Source organism: Haemaphysalis longicornis, unplaced genomic scaffold (assembly GCF_048455015.1).
Source record: "Haemaphysalis longicornis isolate Haplotype H1 unplaced genomic scaffold, Haemaphysalis longicornis Haplotype H1 scaffold_5, whole genome shotgun sequence".
Lineage (NCBI taxonomy): Eukaryota > Metazoa > Arthropoda > Arachnida > Ixodida > Ixodidae > Haemaphysalis > Haemaphysalis longicornis.
The window spans coordinates 191,816,957-191,832,987 of record NW_027526385.1 but is presented as its reverse complement, the minus strand read 5'-3'; the positions used below and the strand labels follow the sequence as shown (position 1 = coordinate 191,832,987).

At 45.4% G+C, this 16,031-nt stretch overlaps 1 protein-coding gene across 6 annotated transcripts in view; it reads right to left on the bottom strand.

Annotated features, from left to right (window-relative positions):
* Positions 1–16,031, bottom strand: part of LOC144138908 (uncharacterized) — a 157,960-nt gene that overhangs the window by 91,407 nt on the left and 50,522 nt on the right. For all 6 annotated transcript variants that reach the window (XM_077671417.1, XM_077671419.1, XM_077671420.1 and 3 more), the window contains 4 exons: positions 11,014–11,064; positions 4,522–4,551; positions 4,274–4,300; positions 2,557–2,586 (listed from right to left, as the gene is read on the bottom strand). In XM_077671417.1, coding sequence (XP_077527543.1) covers positions 2,557–2,586; positions 4,274–4,300; positions 4,522–4,551; positions 11,014–11,064 — 138 coding nt within the window. The remainder of the gene's footprint in view (positions 1–2,556; positions 2,587–4,273; positions 4,301–4,521; positions 4,552–11,013; positions 11,065–16,031) is intronic.

Below are 16,031 nucleotides of genomic sequence, written 5' to 3'. Positions count from 1 at the left end.
TACCCCAAAACCCACAAACAAGTAAAATAATACGAGTGTGCGCTTTTTTCTTTGCCCGTGCGTGTACGAGCTGTGAGCGGCACGGGTACCCGGGTAGTTCGCTGTTAACCCTATCCAAACGTTTGACAAACGCATCGACTGATGAAAGACCACTTACCAGCGAGCTGTCCACACCTGTCGCCGTATCCACATGCTGTTTGCGGCCGTTCCTCGTATGACAGGGGCACATGAAAATCTTTCCACCAAATGGCACTACTAGTCCTTCACAAATAAGAAAAAACGACGGCCCAAGGCGAGGCTTGAAGCTCCGGCCGCGCCGCCGCGCCGAGTCACCGGCCGCGCTGCGTTGATAGCACAGAGGTTGTTTACATCCGGGCAGCCAGTCGTGCCGCCAGGGCAAGTTGAGTCGCTGCAGTCGGGTGCATTGGCGCGCTGGCACGAGAATTTAAATCGTATATGTATGCGCAAGCAAGCGAAGCAGATGAACATTGCAATTGTTTGCAACGCCGAGAACTGCCGCTTCGTTAGCAGCAGAGTTTGACAACACCTATCGCCAAAATAAACAGATTGAGACAACACGGCCGCGCTCTCTGCCTGTGATCGCGCTGGTTGAAGCATCTATACGGGTATACGTACGGTATTGGTTTTGTAGCTGCGTGCAACCGTCGCGTCCTGCTCACTCGTTCTAATTAGCATTAGGCCGCGGTTGAAGTGCTGGTGCATGGAGGCAACAGAAGACTAACATGGCGACCGCCCGCTTGAGATGATTACCTCAGATAGGGCGTTTATTGTGGACGTGGTAGTATACAAGGAACGGAACGCCATCTCACAAATGGTGTTAAGTAGTTCTAAATCCTCCCTTTTGCTACCCGGATGGGCAACGGTACTACCATGGAGGTTCGTCCACTTCTTTAGATCATGCCTAGGGAGTACATTTTTTGCTATAGGTACTTTTCAGGGCACATTACTTGATTAAAACTCCATTTCCGGCTAGTTTGCGTTTACAGTGGGAGCCAACATGTCGGGGACACAGCAGCTTCCAGTCCTCGTCATAGGCAAATGAAGACACCCGAAATGATTTAGAGCACTTAAATCACTCCCAGCCTGGTAGGAAGCGAACTGGAAGGCGTGTATTAAGCTGGACCTTTTTGAGCAGTACATGCCGAAGTTTGACCGTGCGTACGAGCAACAGAAGCGCAAGGTGTTTATGTTCGTTAATAACTGTAGTGCCCACGGACACATCAGCAACCGAACAGCCAGCACATTAGAGGGTTTTCTGCCGAATACCACCATTGTGGTGTAGCCCATGTATCAAGGTATCATCAAGAACTTTATGTTGCACTACCGACCATGTTTTCTGAATCGTGTGCCGTTAAGTGTGGACAGTGACAAAAGCTGCAGTGTGGATGGGCAGCGGCTATCAGCATCCCGTCTGATGCTTGGAAGGCGGTGACGCAGGACGGGATACGCAACTGGTTTCGACATGCGGGATTGGTGGTTGGCCGTGACGACGACGATAGTGACGCAGTCCTGAACTCAACAGCTAAAATGCCGCCTGCCGCAGCACCCGACACTTTAGATTACCTTCATATCAGCGGTATCTATGTTGGAGCGGATACGTTTGAAGAGTTCTCCGACAACGACAGTGCCATCCTTGCGTGCACCGTGTGGTGTAATGACGAAATGACACGCCAGGTCCTCGAACCGGCACAGATGCAGAGCAACTACTATGATTACGCGCCACCAACGCCAGAGGCATCAAATACTGAGATAGCGTGACTCCTTACAGTGATATTGTCTCCTACACTGACGGAAAAACAGTGGCGGAATTACAAGCGTATCTCGTCGGGCGTTCGCGTGAGTGTACAGACGCGCATACATATGTTTTTGTAGCCGTTGGGCAAATTAAGGGTTATTTTTTCCAGTGAACGTTTTTTTCGGACTCCCGAATATTCGCACTTATCGGCCGTTCCCGTTAAGTCCTATAAAAGTGTCGGCAACTGTATACGGAATCAGAATGTAGGACATGTGAGGCAAGAGATTACACTTGAACACAGCAAAACAGGTTGAGCAGAGGACGACGATAAAGCGGCTGTTCTTCACTGGATCAGCGTAGGCGGATAATTAGATTACAATTTAAATATTGATGATTGGGAAAATACATTTAAATGGCTACACCTTCTGGTAAACCAATTAATCACTCCCCATTTCATGAATGTCTATAATTTATTTTTTCCGTACTGTCTTACCTTGTAGGGCAGAGTCATGCTAGAACTCCTTCAGCGTTGACCTCCATCATTTTATGTGTAGCCAACTACTGCAGTTTCTCTTATTTCCGAGACGTTTAAAAAGTTTTGTCGCCAGCATTTACGAAATACTGAGAAAGTTATTATTCTAGAAAAAACATGCTCATAGCGCCTTACGAATATTCTAGTGGGCTTTCAGGCACATAGATGTTTGTACGGATATCCGGCATTGTTTTAATCTTACACTCTCAAATTACAGGTAGACTTGGAATTGCACGCCCCAAAATGCAGAGCTACTTCTGTGACCTACCTGTGGTTGTAGCAGGGGTGGTTTCCGTGCCTGCAAACAAGGCTGATTGAATGAGAATGCGGGTACTCCTCTTTTCATAACGAATTATGAAAACAGAAAGTCGAAAGGTCTGGTATCGTAAAGAAATATATTGTGGGAAAGGTATGCTCAGTGTATGCAACTGCATGTATGCAAAGGCATGCAACGTAGAGACCAATACTCAAAGTTTAACTTCAGGTTTAACATAAATTTGATGTTTTCATTGTTTTCGAAGCTGTGTTATCTCTAGCAGTTGGTAAGCAACGTCACTTCGAATTGATTATCGTCAAATATTTAGCAATGTAAGATAAAAGAAGTAGTGTTATGACGAACACTCTTACCTAAAAGTAATGGTACGAAAAGCATCAAGACAAATGTCATGCGATGAATAAGCAAGGCCAAATAAGGGGTTTGTGGGATTTGAAAAATATTTTTAGCCACTCAAAGAAACATCGTACATAATAAAATGCAGGAACGCTAACTGGGCTCTTTGATAATATATATTTATGGAAGCTCCCTTACACATTGTTTTTATCCTCAAAATGTGGTGAGGCTACGAAGGAAGCGATGCCTATTGCTCACTTCGCAAAGTGGGTGTAAAGTTAATCATCTTCCCACGTCGGAACCCCGAGGAGATGCAAAGCCATGCAAACTCGAGATGCTTTGCATCTCCTCATGGTTGCAACGTGGGAAGATGGTGTAATTTTTTTGCTTATCGCCTCCATCACAAAAGCGGGTGCAGCGGCCGGGAATCGAAACCGCGACCTCGTGCTCAGCAGCGTAATGCCTTAACCACTGAGCCACCGCAGCGGGTCACTGCCAGAATCATTGGAGTCCATTGTCTGCTAATCGGACTGCGCAGACCGAAGCAGGAACCTTAGGGGGCAGCGGCCCGGCCCTGGTTTATCTGAAAGGCCGAAGAGGAGGGGAGAGAAGGAGCAGAGCACACAGCTGTTGGGGAGAGGAGAGAGTGACGTTATCACAGCCTGCGTGGAGAGGGGAAGAAGAGGAGCAGCGCACACGGGTGGTGTAGAGAGCAGGAGGGGAGAGAGTGAGGTTATCACAGATGGCGTGGAGATACGGAGGGATGCCGACGGACGCCGGAAGGACAACTGACATAGCCCTGAGCAAGAGATGCTTTGCATCTAAAAAACCTGGCATTTCCCGGCTGGCATGCCTTGGCCCATGTGAAAAAATTTTTGTATTTCCGACCGCCTTTTGTGCTAAATCGGAGAGGGGTGGTTAATCTTCGGAAGCACCGTCTGAAGTGCAAAGGTTTCTTTAAAGGAAGTGTTTTCAATTAACAGATTAGTAACAACAGTGGGCTTTTGTGTATTTTTTATCGGCGTAAAGCATTGCTTCAACTCCTATTGAGCATTTGTAACAATATCGTTATGTTTCGAGCAGACGTCTTATCACTACACATCTGGATCATTATTCAACACGCCATTCAGCCATTTTTTGATTACATATATATTTCCAGCTTTCTCTAAAAATAATATTAGCAGCCGTCCTTCGACTCATTGATTAGCCATTGCAAGAAGAAAATTAATACTAGAAAAGTTCCCTCAAGATAGTTCCCGTCTGGTGGAAGGACGCCCCAGTCGCGGAAATTGTGCGACAAGATCACTGTGAATTTATCAAAAATGTATGTACAAGAACAAACTAAACCATCAACGAAAAGCCAAATGTTACTTACTGGACGGCTCTGAATCAGCTAACGACACTGCAAAAGAATAAAAGATATAGGCTATTACAAATTCTCACCATGAATATATGTAAGCTAAAAAAACTTAAAATGTCTTGATACTTTATTTTTCGCCAAGAACGCTTTTAGGTACATAACTTTTTGTAGGGAAATCCGGCATTTTTTTATTTTTACAATCTCAAATTGAGGTAGACTTGGAATTGCACCGACCAACATGCAGAGGTACTTCTGTGACGTACCTGTGGTTGCAGCAAGAGTGGTTTCCGTGCCTGCAAACAAGGCTGATTGAATGAGAATGCGGGTACTCGTCTTTCAATAACGAATTATGAAAACAGAAAGTCGAAAGGTCTGGTATCGTAAGGAAATATATTGGGTGAAATGCATGCTTAGTGTATGCAACTACATGTATGCAAAGGCATGAAACCTAGAAACCAATACTCAAAATGCAACTTCATGATTAACATAAATTTGATGTTTTCATTGATTTCTAAACTGTGTTATCTATAACAGTTGGTAAGCAACGTCACTTAGAATTGATTATCGTCAAGTATTGAGCAATGTAAGATAAAATAAGGAGTTTTACGACGAACACTCCTACGTAAAACAAATAGTACGAGAACAGTCATCACAAATGTCATGCGATGAATAAGTAATGCAAAATAATGGGCTTGTGGGATTTGAAAAATATTTGTAGCCAGTCGAAGAAAAGTTGTACATAATAAAAATCCACAATCGGTAACTGGACTGTTTGGTGTTATATATTAAGGAAACTGCCATACACATTGTTTGTAACCTAAAAGTTATGCGGGGGCTAAGAAGGAAGCGATGTCTTTTGCTGAGTTCGCAAAGTGGGTGTACGAAACCTGGCGTTCGCTGGCGGGCTTCCGTTGCCACATGTGGGACAATGTTGGTGATTTTCCGACCGCCTTTTGTGCTAAATTGGAGAGGGGTGGTTATTCTTCGTTAGCACCGCCTGAAGTGCAAAGGTTTCTCTAAAGGAAGTGTATTCAATTAACACGTTAGTAACAACAGCGGGCTTCCATGTATTTCTAGTCGGCGTGAAGCATTGGTTCAACTGGTATTGTTCATTTCTGACAATATCGTTATGCCTCGAGCAGACGCTGCGACAATCCCTCATCACCAGTGGTGCCGCTCCGCGAAGCGCCACCACGCGCTGCCGTGTTGCATCTAACGGTCGCTGCGCGGGAACCTGCCGCTGCGCGTGGCTCTGCGAGCGACCCCCTCTAATCCAGGAAGCAGCCGACAGGGTGTTGAAGTCAGCTGTATGGTTACAGCAGAATTCGGAGGCGTAGATCACCCAGTATGTTTTGCTGCTTGTTTTATACAGTCCCTCTTAGATTTCCTTTCACGGCGAAAGCCGTAAGTTTCAACCTCGGCGAAAAGCCTCCGATGTATTAGTAGTAGTACTAGTTGGCATGTCAAGAAACTGGCCGCCATGGAATAAACAAAATGTATTTTTTCGTGCAATTTAACCCTGGTATCCCGAGTAGCAGCCATTGCATCTCCGCACAATGCAAGTGACTGCCGAAAAGGTATTTTCAGAGTTGTTTTTGTTACAGGGCCCATACACACTTTGGGGTTTTGCCAGGAACCTGGAGCTCCGAGTGGCTCTGTGCTGATTTCGCAACATTTAAAAATAATAAATTAACAACTTAAAAGCTGTAAAATAGTGCGGGAAATGAGCCTGAAAACAAGTTGGTACAACAGGTCACATTCTGACAGAACCATAATGCCTCTGAAGCTCTACTATTTGCAGATGTTCACATATTATTATCGACGTAAGGAGACAATAAGAACAAAAAAAATGAGTGTAGATTGCACTAGTGCTGCACGGCTATAGACTCTGCGGAACTGATCGGCGCCTGGTTGGCCCAGTTGTTTCGCGGTTTTCCTAAGTTTAGGGAGGTTATTCTAGGTCTTGCCAGCTTGTTTGCGCCAAAACATCGGCCTTGCCTTGGAAACTTGCTTCCTCTGCTCGCCATCGCCTCTTGGCGGCCACTCCTTTTTCCACAATCCACTGAGTTCGCTAGGTGATCGTATTCTCTCTTAACAGCGCGACGCGATTTCCTGTAAACGGCCTCCTCATGGGGGTTGCGAATCTTCTCCGGCCTCTCAATCGCTACGCCTCCCGATAGCTAGAAGCCTTCATGCCATAGTCTGTGCAGATACGTCAAGGCTTGACGGGTGCCAGTAAGGCTCGGCGGAGGCATGCCTAGGATTGCGGAGTTAGTGCGAGGCTACTCACAGCTGCTCCAGGGGTTGCTAGGCAAGGCGATGTAAAATGATCGATCTGCCCGGGTATTTGGTGGGCTGGAGGAATAAAGCTAGGCTTAAACAGCTCTACTCTGTGTACCAGCAACTCGGAGTAGCAGAACTGAAGCAGGGCAAATCGATGCTCGGCAAATCACAAAGAAACAAAGGCGAAGTAAAAGTCACAATTACAATGTAGCCGTAAACAAGTTATTACTTGTCGTCAGACTTTTGTCTTCAAATGACGTAAGCACTGTTATACGTCGTCATACGCTTTTAACAGGAACAGCATTTTACTGCTAAACTCTCTATGGCAAGGGCAAACCGCCTGCGTGCAAGGCAGCAATGAACCCTGCGGAGAAAGTGAGGGCATGGATATTTAAATGTAATCGAGTGTGAGCAACACCAAATTCCAAAGGCAACGATAAGGTCAGAGTCTCTGGCAGCTAATCGTATTCATGGTAACATTGTGACGTTGTTGGTGAATAAGTAACGAGAACACTGTCACAGCGAATCGTGCGTTGGTAGGAGCAACGGCGCCGTGACGAGCCGCAGTAATGGCACCCTCGCTGCCCCGTCGCCGACTCGTCAGGGGAGAACGCATGGTGCACAACCCTGGCGCCGAATGAAACCATCATTATTGGAGAGTTTGGGTGGCTTCGGGTCAGAAGAGGTCCGGGACACGACGATACTGCGGCTACAAACAAATCATCTTGCCTGAGTATGACATAAATATTTCCGTAATTTGGCAATATGTCACCGTCGTTACAGACTTGCAGCTAATGCACTTTCGCACTTTCGAAGAGACATAATGGTTTTTGTTTGTTACAATCACGTTAGGGTTTCCAACGTTACCAACTCGGCTTCACTTTGTTGCGGTCATGGTTTTCTTCCTGTCATGCACATGGCATTTGTATACAGTGTGTTAAATGAATTGGGCATGTGAGGATACTTGTACGCAGCACATGTCACCATTAATAAATGCACATGGAAGCATATCATGACTATATCTCTACAAAAATAATTTTGGGCATATTTCAGGTTTTGTGCGCGTGAGGTAGAGCTAGACGCTTGTAGCCCATGAGTGCGTAGCTATATGAGTAGTCAACGGGTATCAGTTTTGAATGGGCATGACTTCTCAGCCAATGTACGCTCCAGGCGGCTTCGGTATAGTAAGTTGCAGGTTATTCGCTGATGTGATTTTGAAACCGGAATTTTGAAATATCCTAAGTTTTCTGATCAGATGCGAATTCTAAGTAAGTATAATTTCATCTCGGGGTGAGTTCTCGGCATGGCTGAATTCGGCGCTGTGCTGACAGTGTATGCGGTAGATGTTCTGAGCAGAAATGTATGTATATGAGTTCTGTGATTCATTCCGTTGCAAGCAGAAACTAGTTCAAATGACGCGCGAAACAACGTGGACTACTGAGTCTCTAAACTCACAGTCAGGGTATTTACTGCTGTATCTATCAGCCTCACTTTCACAATAGCACATACATGCGCGGGAGCACTGAGACTGGATTTGTGTGACCTAAGTTCAGGTGGTGAACGAAGTCTCAGTTTGAGTCACCGGTTGTGTAACAAAAATTTGTGAGACGTTGGAAAGAAGCAGGTTTTGCTCTACCATGTAAATTACCGTTCCTATCATGGCATGCTTACCTATACTTCAACAGCCGCGGATTACTATATGCCCTTCAAAATTTTGAAAAATAACCATCTTTACTCTGCCCCAATTGCATTTCCTGTAATAAAAGTTTGCAAAAGCCGATTCAATAAGATGACCAACCAGCACACGCAGATATCGCACAATTAAAATATCCGAATGAGCATCTCTGCAAGTGAATACTTTGGCTATTCGTTGATGTCCTACTATGAAAGTACATAAAAAAACTCCTACCTTCCCCTCGCGGGAACCCCTGTGTGGATGCGACGCATAGGGGGTTCACGTTGGAGCGTTGGACAGCGGAGAAACTGCGCTGGAACGATGGAGCGGAGCGGCGCTGGCACCGCGTTTTATAGCGCGCATCACGGTGAGGGGACGCGCCGGTGCCAGTGCGTCTGCCGCGGCTATTGCGCAACACAATACAACACAATCCACTTTATTGCAATTCAATCCAATCCACAATCCAATGCAATCTAAGCCAAGCCAAGCCAAGCCAATCCAAGCCAATCTAATCGAATTGAATCCAGTGCCCCTCGCGAGAGAGTGTTCGCTATCGGAGAGGAGAGGGATTGAGCGGCGGACAGCGCAGCTCACGCGGCGAGGAGAATGGGGCAGGGGCGGACGCCGACGACAACGCCGACGACGCCGGATGCAGGGACAAGGCGAGTGAATGAGATGCAGTCGCATCTAAAAGGCAATACATTTGAGTGACACATTGAGGAAAAAACTGTCACCAAGGGTGTAAATATAGTGCCAGCGTCCCAGTAAATCCTAGCTGCTGTAGAGCCATGTTTAATTAATAAGTATTATTTACTCCCAATTGGGGTTGCTTTCTTTTTTACACATTTGGAATATTTGCAACATTATGTGTTCTGGTTTTGAGAATGCAAATAAAACAGTTATAAATAAATTCTGTTCGCGTTCCCCTGCCTAGGAAGTACGACAACGCAATGACCCTTCTTCAACACTGATGCAAAATCACTAGCGTCTTCGCTAGGCAATTGTACCGCCTCTATTACATCGTGAAAGATATCGACGCCAGCCGATAGGGCTCATTCCTAGAATAAAAGGTTTTGTCTCTAAGGCCTTGGCTATGATATTTTAGTTGAACATGAGAGTTTGTTTTCGACGTCACTTCAATCCCTGTGGTTACAATGACCACGGCGATTTCAACGTTTAGGATCAAATCTCTTGTATAATTTTATTACGGCTACCGCATGGCTGTTTTCTTCGTTTCACAAATGGACAACCATGCACTCCCGCATACATTTTTACAGGAACACGGAAAAATATTGCTGCTTTTGGGTTTATGCTCAATGAAACAAAAATGCGTACTTTTTTAAACCGTATTATTTGAGAGGAATGACACATTCAGTTTGAAAACGTACGTGCTTTTTTATGACATACGATGACAAGACTACCAATGTTTCTTTGGTTTAAGAATACTTCCAGTTTCGTTATACTGCAGACATTTGTATCCTTTTAATATTTCCGCGGTTGCAGGTACACTCTCACTAAAAGCTTATTGAAAAACTGCATACAAACGACTTGAAGAACGGTGAGCAACTAGGGTTATATCAATTGTGTACACGGAAGCTACACTTCAAAGTGAATGGTTTATTAGTGTAACTTTATGTTTTGTAGAAATATTGATAGCATTCACTAGGTTGAGTGGTAATATATTAGAAGGTTTCGTGATGTTTGTATTGCTCTAGCTCGTAAGCCGCTTTCTCAGAGATCCATTGTATCCTAATTCCAGGTAATCCGAGCGCACTTCCCCTGTGAGGGTGTTTCAGTATTGCAATTCATTTTCTTTGTGTGGCTCAACATGTTTCCTCGCTAAAAAAATATTTTCAGTAAAAAGACGAGATATGCCACAGAAATTGCCTCAGAGGTCTTTATAATGATCACTAGTACTGCCAAAATGTTCTTCGGACTACGGAATACTATTATCTTGTTTCGTGGCACTAAAAGACAGGCTCATGCACTTTAGAAGCCTCATACTGTGATTGAGCATAAGTGGTTGATCGAGTATACCCCAGTCTGGAAAGTTGGAAACTGTAGCGAGATGTACTCACACCAGGGAATCAAGTTAAAGGGAAGCAGTCGCAACTACGTCAAAGAATAAGAAACGGAAAAGGACACATTGCCCAACTCCATCTTCCTGGCTACTAAGTGGTTAATCTCATCACCAGTTTTTGGACTGGACACTGCCGGGGGGGAATGCAAACTGCTAGAAAAGCACGCGCTGTAGATATCTTCCATGCATGGGGATAGCCCTTTGCTCTGCTTTTTCTAGAAAGGCGACGCAAAAGTGTTAGATAAAAATTACCGCTGACCCGCTTTCATGGCGGCTGCTACCAGTAACCACAGCAGTGGAGCGTGTACAACAGTGTACAAAGCGAGAGAACCTTAAATTTGTATTGGCGTCGCAGCCAGACCGGAGTAAATAATCGCCAAAATGATGCACGAATCCCCGCGGTTGTCAGGGATAATGCACGCGTAGCCACTTCTGACACGAAAGAGAAGCTCGACCTCTTTTCAGCCTGGGAGCGACAAACTAATGGCGGACTACGAAATCTGCTGCTGGATGTGAGTGCGATGTGGCAGTGGCGCAGTAAACACACAATCCCATTCACGCAGGACCTTTGTAGCAGCGCCAAGAAGGCAGAAGAAGCGGCAAAAGCAGGTTCTATTTAAAAGACCTCATCGACGTCAAAGCTCATGGGGCATGGTGAGCCACTGCACAAGGACATTTTTACACGCGGATGTTCATCACGTTGAAGGTTTAACTTACGGGAGCTGGTGGCTTCCACGTCCGTTGTATTTGGTGATGTTTGAGAAGTATCTGCAACAAATGCGATGAAATGTTTAATTTGTGCACTTAACAAGGACATCAGGAGGTAAATTGGCACGTCGAAGATTTAACGCAGAAACATCACCGTATATAATTGTTGGTTCAACTTGAGGATGTTTATGCCTTTAGCTTTTATCTTTTAGCCGCATGAAACCGGAAATGATAGTTGATTACGACTTGTTGGTAATGTTGTAATGTTCCGGCAATAAGTTGAAAAAGGCCCGCTGGTCTTGTCGTCAAGGTTATCTACTGCTGGTAGCCAGGACAATGAGGAAAGATATGGGTGAACTACACTTCAAAGTGCTGCAGTTAAGTTTATACATGCTATACATACAGAGGGTGCATGTCCAACGTACGTGCCCTGTGACATTTTCCGCACCTGTGATTTAACGCTTCAACACGTACAAAAGCGTTCATAAAGAGTAGATACTTTTTAGGCATTGCGGATTCGACGTCATTGAAGAAAGCAAATGTTTATGACGAGGCAGCGGCGTAGTTTAGTTTGAAAGCCCTTCGAACAGCGACCTTTTGCTTTTTAGGAATGTTATAAACTAGCGAAACCGTTGTCTTATGTTGCTCAGGGACAGGCTGCTCCACGTCACTATGAAACAAATGCCGTCCTCGTGGGTGTACGGCTGCAAGGGCCGGACGATGCGGTTGTCAAGCTTATGGCGATTGGATCTTTTCGACCGTACTTGCAGACAGTACTGATGCAGAGTTGTGGAAGCAAGACTGAATTTTCCTCGGGGATTAGAGGAGGCCACCAAACTGGCGACCCAACAAACGGGGGGAAGGAGGGGGGGACCTCTTATCACTTATACTTGTCTGCTTTTGATTACGGGTGATATTTACAAACTGTCACTATGACTAGAAAATACTCTTTCTGTGAGGGTGAATGGCTTTTGTGTCTATGTGAAAGGCCCGGGCGTGTGCTAGGAACAACTTTATTCGCAGCCTCTCTACATTTCAATTTAGGAATACTGCTCGAATTGGGCAAGCGCATCAGGCATTTGTAGTGGTTTTTATTCTCGTAATGGCTTAGTTGTGGCCTTCCTCTCAATAATTGCATACAATATTTTTTTCTCAATCGCTCGATTAACTCCGAACTTCCCCAAGTTTTTATTTAGTGCTGTGGTAGTACAGTCGAACACGGGTATATCGAACACGGGTATATCGAATTATTGTCTATATCGAACACATAAATTATCCCCTCGAAAATTCCGTGTAAAAGTACAGAAATTAGTACGTTTATATCGAAGGGTATTTTTCCCGTAATTGGCTATATCGAATGCCACGTGAGCTGGAAGGTGGTCTTTCGCAGTCACTTAGCGGGCGACATCGCGCCTTCGCTGGAACCCGACAGGGGCAGAATCCCGAAATGCCAGGAAAATGTCACAGTGCGAGGTAGGGATGCCCCGACTGCGCTGCGACTGCGCACGTTCTCCGAAATGAGGAACAGCTCTTTTTTTCGGCTAGCTACGTTCCCAGGCTTGCCGAAAATATGTTTTCTCTCTCTCTCTGGGTCTGTCTCCCCCGATGTCGCCTCGGAAAAGGGAAGAGAAGGAACGAATGCGCTGGCGGCCTCCTCCTCCTTTTGCATTTTGCTGTTGTTGCTCTTTCGAGAGTTGTCTCGCACCTTCCGTAGATTGCTGTTTCTCTTGGAGGTGACCATCGCGAGCGCTTTTTGGAGAACGTTCAGAGCGCCTTGGAATCGTTACCATCAATGTTGTTATGTTGCGTGCGCGTTGTTCTTCTTTTGCGTGCGTGTTATTTGTGCATGGTGTGCGAAGGCGCAGCGAACGGGTGGAATTTTGGAGTTGTGCAGGTGGCGTGTACGTGTCTCACGACACGTGTGACTGGGTGAGGGTGAACCGACGCGGAAGCAACGGCCGCTACAACTGCGGCCAGCGTAGAGAAGCGCAAGAACATGGAATTTGCGACAAAGCTGAAAGCCATTCAGCGGGTCGAGGCGGGATGAAAAAAGTCGACGGAGTGTCTGCCGACGATCTAGTGAACGCTGACGGCAATGTTCAGGCTGTTTCGAGAGTCTGTGACGAGAATATCGTAGCTGCGGCCGCAGTAACCCAGGCTGATAAGCTTGAGTGCGCAGATCATCCGGGCGAGGAGGCGGCTGCGCGATCGTACGTACTCCGCCGGTGAAGTGGCGGCTGCGTTCAGCTTGATTCGCCGTTATTGCGGCGACATGGAAGGAACTGGGCTGTCGCACCTGGATAGTCTCGAGAAGATCGAGACCAGCGTCTTCAATATAATTTCCAGGACGAAGAAGCTGGCCAAGATGAGAGATTTTTTTTCACGCTAATAAAGCACCCTGTTGCGTCGTGAGTTTAGAATTAGTTGTCATTCTTCAATGCGCAGATCGGTAAATGATCGTCCACCACAGGTGAGGTCTCAGACCCCATATTTTTTTATATCTAATTTTTCATATATATAACTATTTCGCAATCCCCTTTGAGTTCGATATATCCGTGTTCGACTGTATGTACAGTCTTGGTCACAATTTTCTGGACCAAGCCTTAAATGCTCCGGCGGCAGAAATGTCAATGTACGACCTTACATCGCGAGCGAGGCTGAAACGTTCACTGGCGGAACGCTACACTAAACACGTTTCTTTCTGACTTCTACAGTATAATTACGTCACATGTAACGGTAACGCTTATTCTTTGGGTTATTTTGAGATTGGGTAGGCTTAGGATTGCACTAGATAATTTTGACAAAAGCTGTACATGGTCGAAGTATGCGTTGCGCGCTGTTTTTTTCTTTCTTACATCTCGTGAAGTTTGGCATAGGCGAGGTATCCCCATGGTCGAGGAGGGTGCCTTCGCTGTTACTACGCACCGCAAAAATATGAAGTTATATAAAATGTATAAAAGCTTTGATGTATAACACTACCATCGACACTAAGTTATAGTAATCACCAGCACTGAGCGTCACGGCCTGATTCTTTCGCAGCAGCAGATACGCCTTGCCATTGACGTGAGCCTTTTTGGCTTCATTTTTAAAGACCTATCGAATACTCTCACTGCCGCAACTAAAGCAAAGCCGGACAGTAGCAGCTACACCGCTGTAAGGAGGTAGTACTTGCTGCCGAAAAACGTTAAGACCGGAAAAGACAGAACCTTTTCTGAGAACGTTTCCAAGGTATCTGTTGGGCAAAGAGCATTAATATTTGGCTGAGATACTTTGCTAGACCAAGTCTGAGCACTGGACCTGCTGGTGGGCTGCGTTCTGAACGAATTTAGGATTTGGAAAATGGCTGGAAATAGTGTTGTATCATCCCGTTAGGCTTTTGATGTGTTAAACAATTTACAAGTTGCGAGGCTGCGCTTATGGAGTCCTCTTGTGTTCCCGTCCCTATTAATTTATGCGCCATTGTTTGTGTTTAGGATGGGCCATTACTAACTCCCCCAATTTCAACCCTTCTATAGGCTGTATCATATTCATCAGGGCGATCTCCAGCTCCGCTTCTACAATTGGTGTGAACACGATACATATTTATAAGCCTCAGACTCCAGCGTATACATATTTTTAAGATCTCTCGAATGAATGGAAGCCCTTGCTGATCTTCAGCGTCAAAGTTGTGCGAACTGAGGCACCGGCGAGGCACGCAGCCTAATATGATTGAAACTAAGTGGCACCTTGAATATGTACGGTACGAAAACCACTCTGTGTAGAGAGACGGTTATACCATAGGAAAGTATATTGAAATATGTTTGTGGTATAAGTGTTCCGTGACACTGTTACAAAATCAGGTTCATGCAAATAGTACATCAGAGTAGGGTGAAACCTATGCCTTCGCAATGTCCATTCGATGAGTTACTTATTAGGATATCTAGGAGGCTCTGTCCCTTCGATTCCTTTTGCGCCTATCACAAAACCTGTATGTCACGGATGTAGTTGGTGGCCACCGCCGATCTGATAATTCCGGGTAAAGTAGACCTTTTTATCCGATGTGTCGTGCCTGGAGCGGGCACACCCTATCGAGAGCAGTCGAAAAGCAGAAAATCCACCCAAACTGCCGCGCGCGCCTGATGTTGATGCATTCAGGAAGCGTATTGGTATAGGGCTGGAAAATGACGAAACAATTTTGGCATCCACATGAGCTGCAAAGTTTACTTGAAGATACAAGCAATATACTTCCTCTGGAAATATATGCCTCCTTTCGTTCAGCGTCGTTGGCATATTTTCTTGCTAACAATTTTTACCGACAAATACACTGCCGGTACTCTCACCATGGAATTATTTTCTATTGCCAGGCTCCGCGCGAGTCATTGTGGCGGCCGTAATAAACACCAACATGCCTGACGGCTTCACTTTGCACGTAATTTCTTCACGATTTGCCCTGTATCGCAGAACGCCGAGGAGACAGCACCAGTATTTATTTCTTCGATTTGCCGCACCGAACATGATCGCCCTGACAGGCCATAAAACAAAAACACCCGAAATACCCCGAATACAAAAAAAAAACGTTCTGAAGCCCGGTTTAAGTTCGGGTTTATAGCTGAACTAGGGCAAAGGACTCAAATTGAACGTGTAATGATTCCCGGCATAATGCTAAACGGTAGAGATTGTGATTTGAGGGACGGGCTGCACAAAGATGGGCCATGATATATAAACGGTATGAGGCAGCAAAGCAAGACAGCTTGAGCAGGTGACTACGACGAAGTGGCTTGTCTTGAATGGATAAACATAACCGTATAATCGAAAGCACGCTTTCAATACTGATGAATATAAACGAGGTATTAGAAAGTATGCAGTATCTGTTAAACTAATAAATGATTCCCAAATTCATGGGTATAAACATGATTTACTTCCTTTGTAGAGTCATTTCATATGCGGCAGTCAGATTAGAGCTTCTTCTGCACTGAACGCCATCATTTTATTCATACCCAACTAATGGAGTTACTCTTAATCTTAGATGTTTAAAAGCTCTGCCGGTC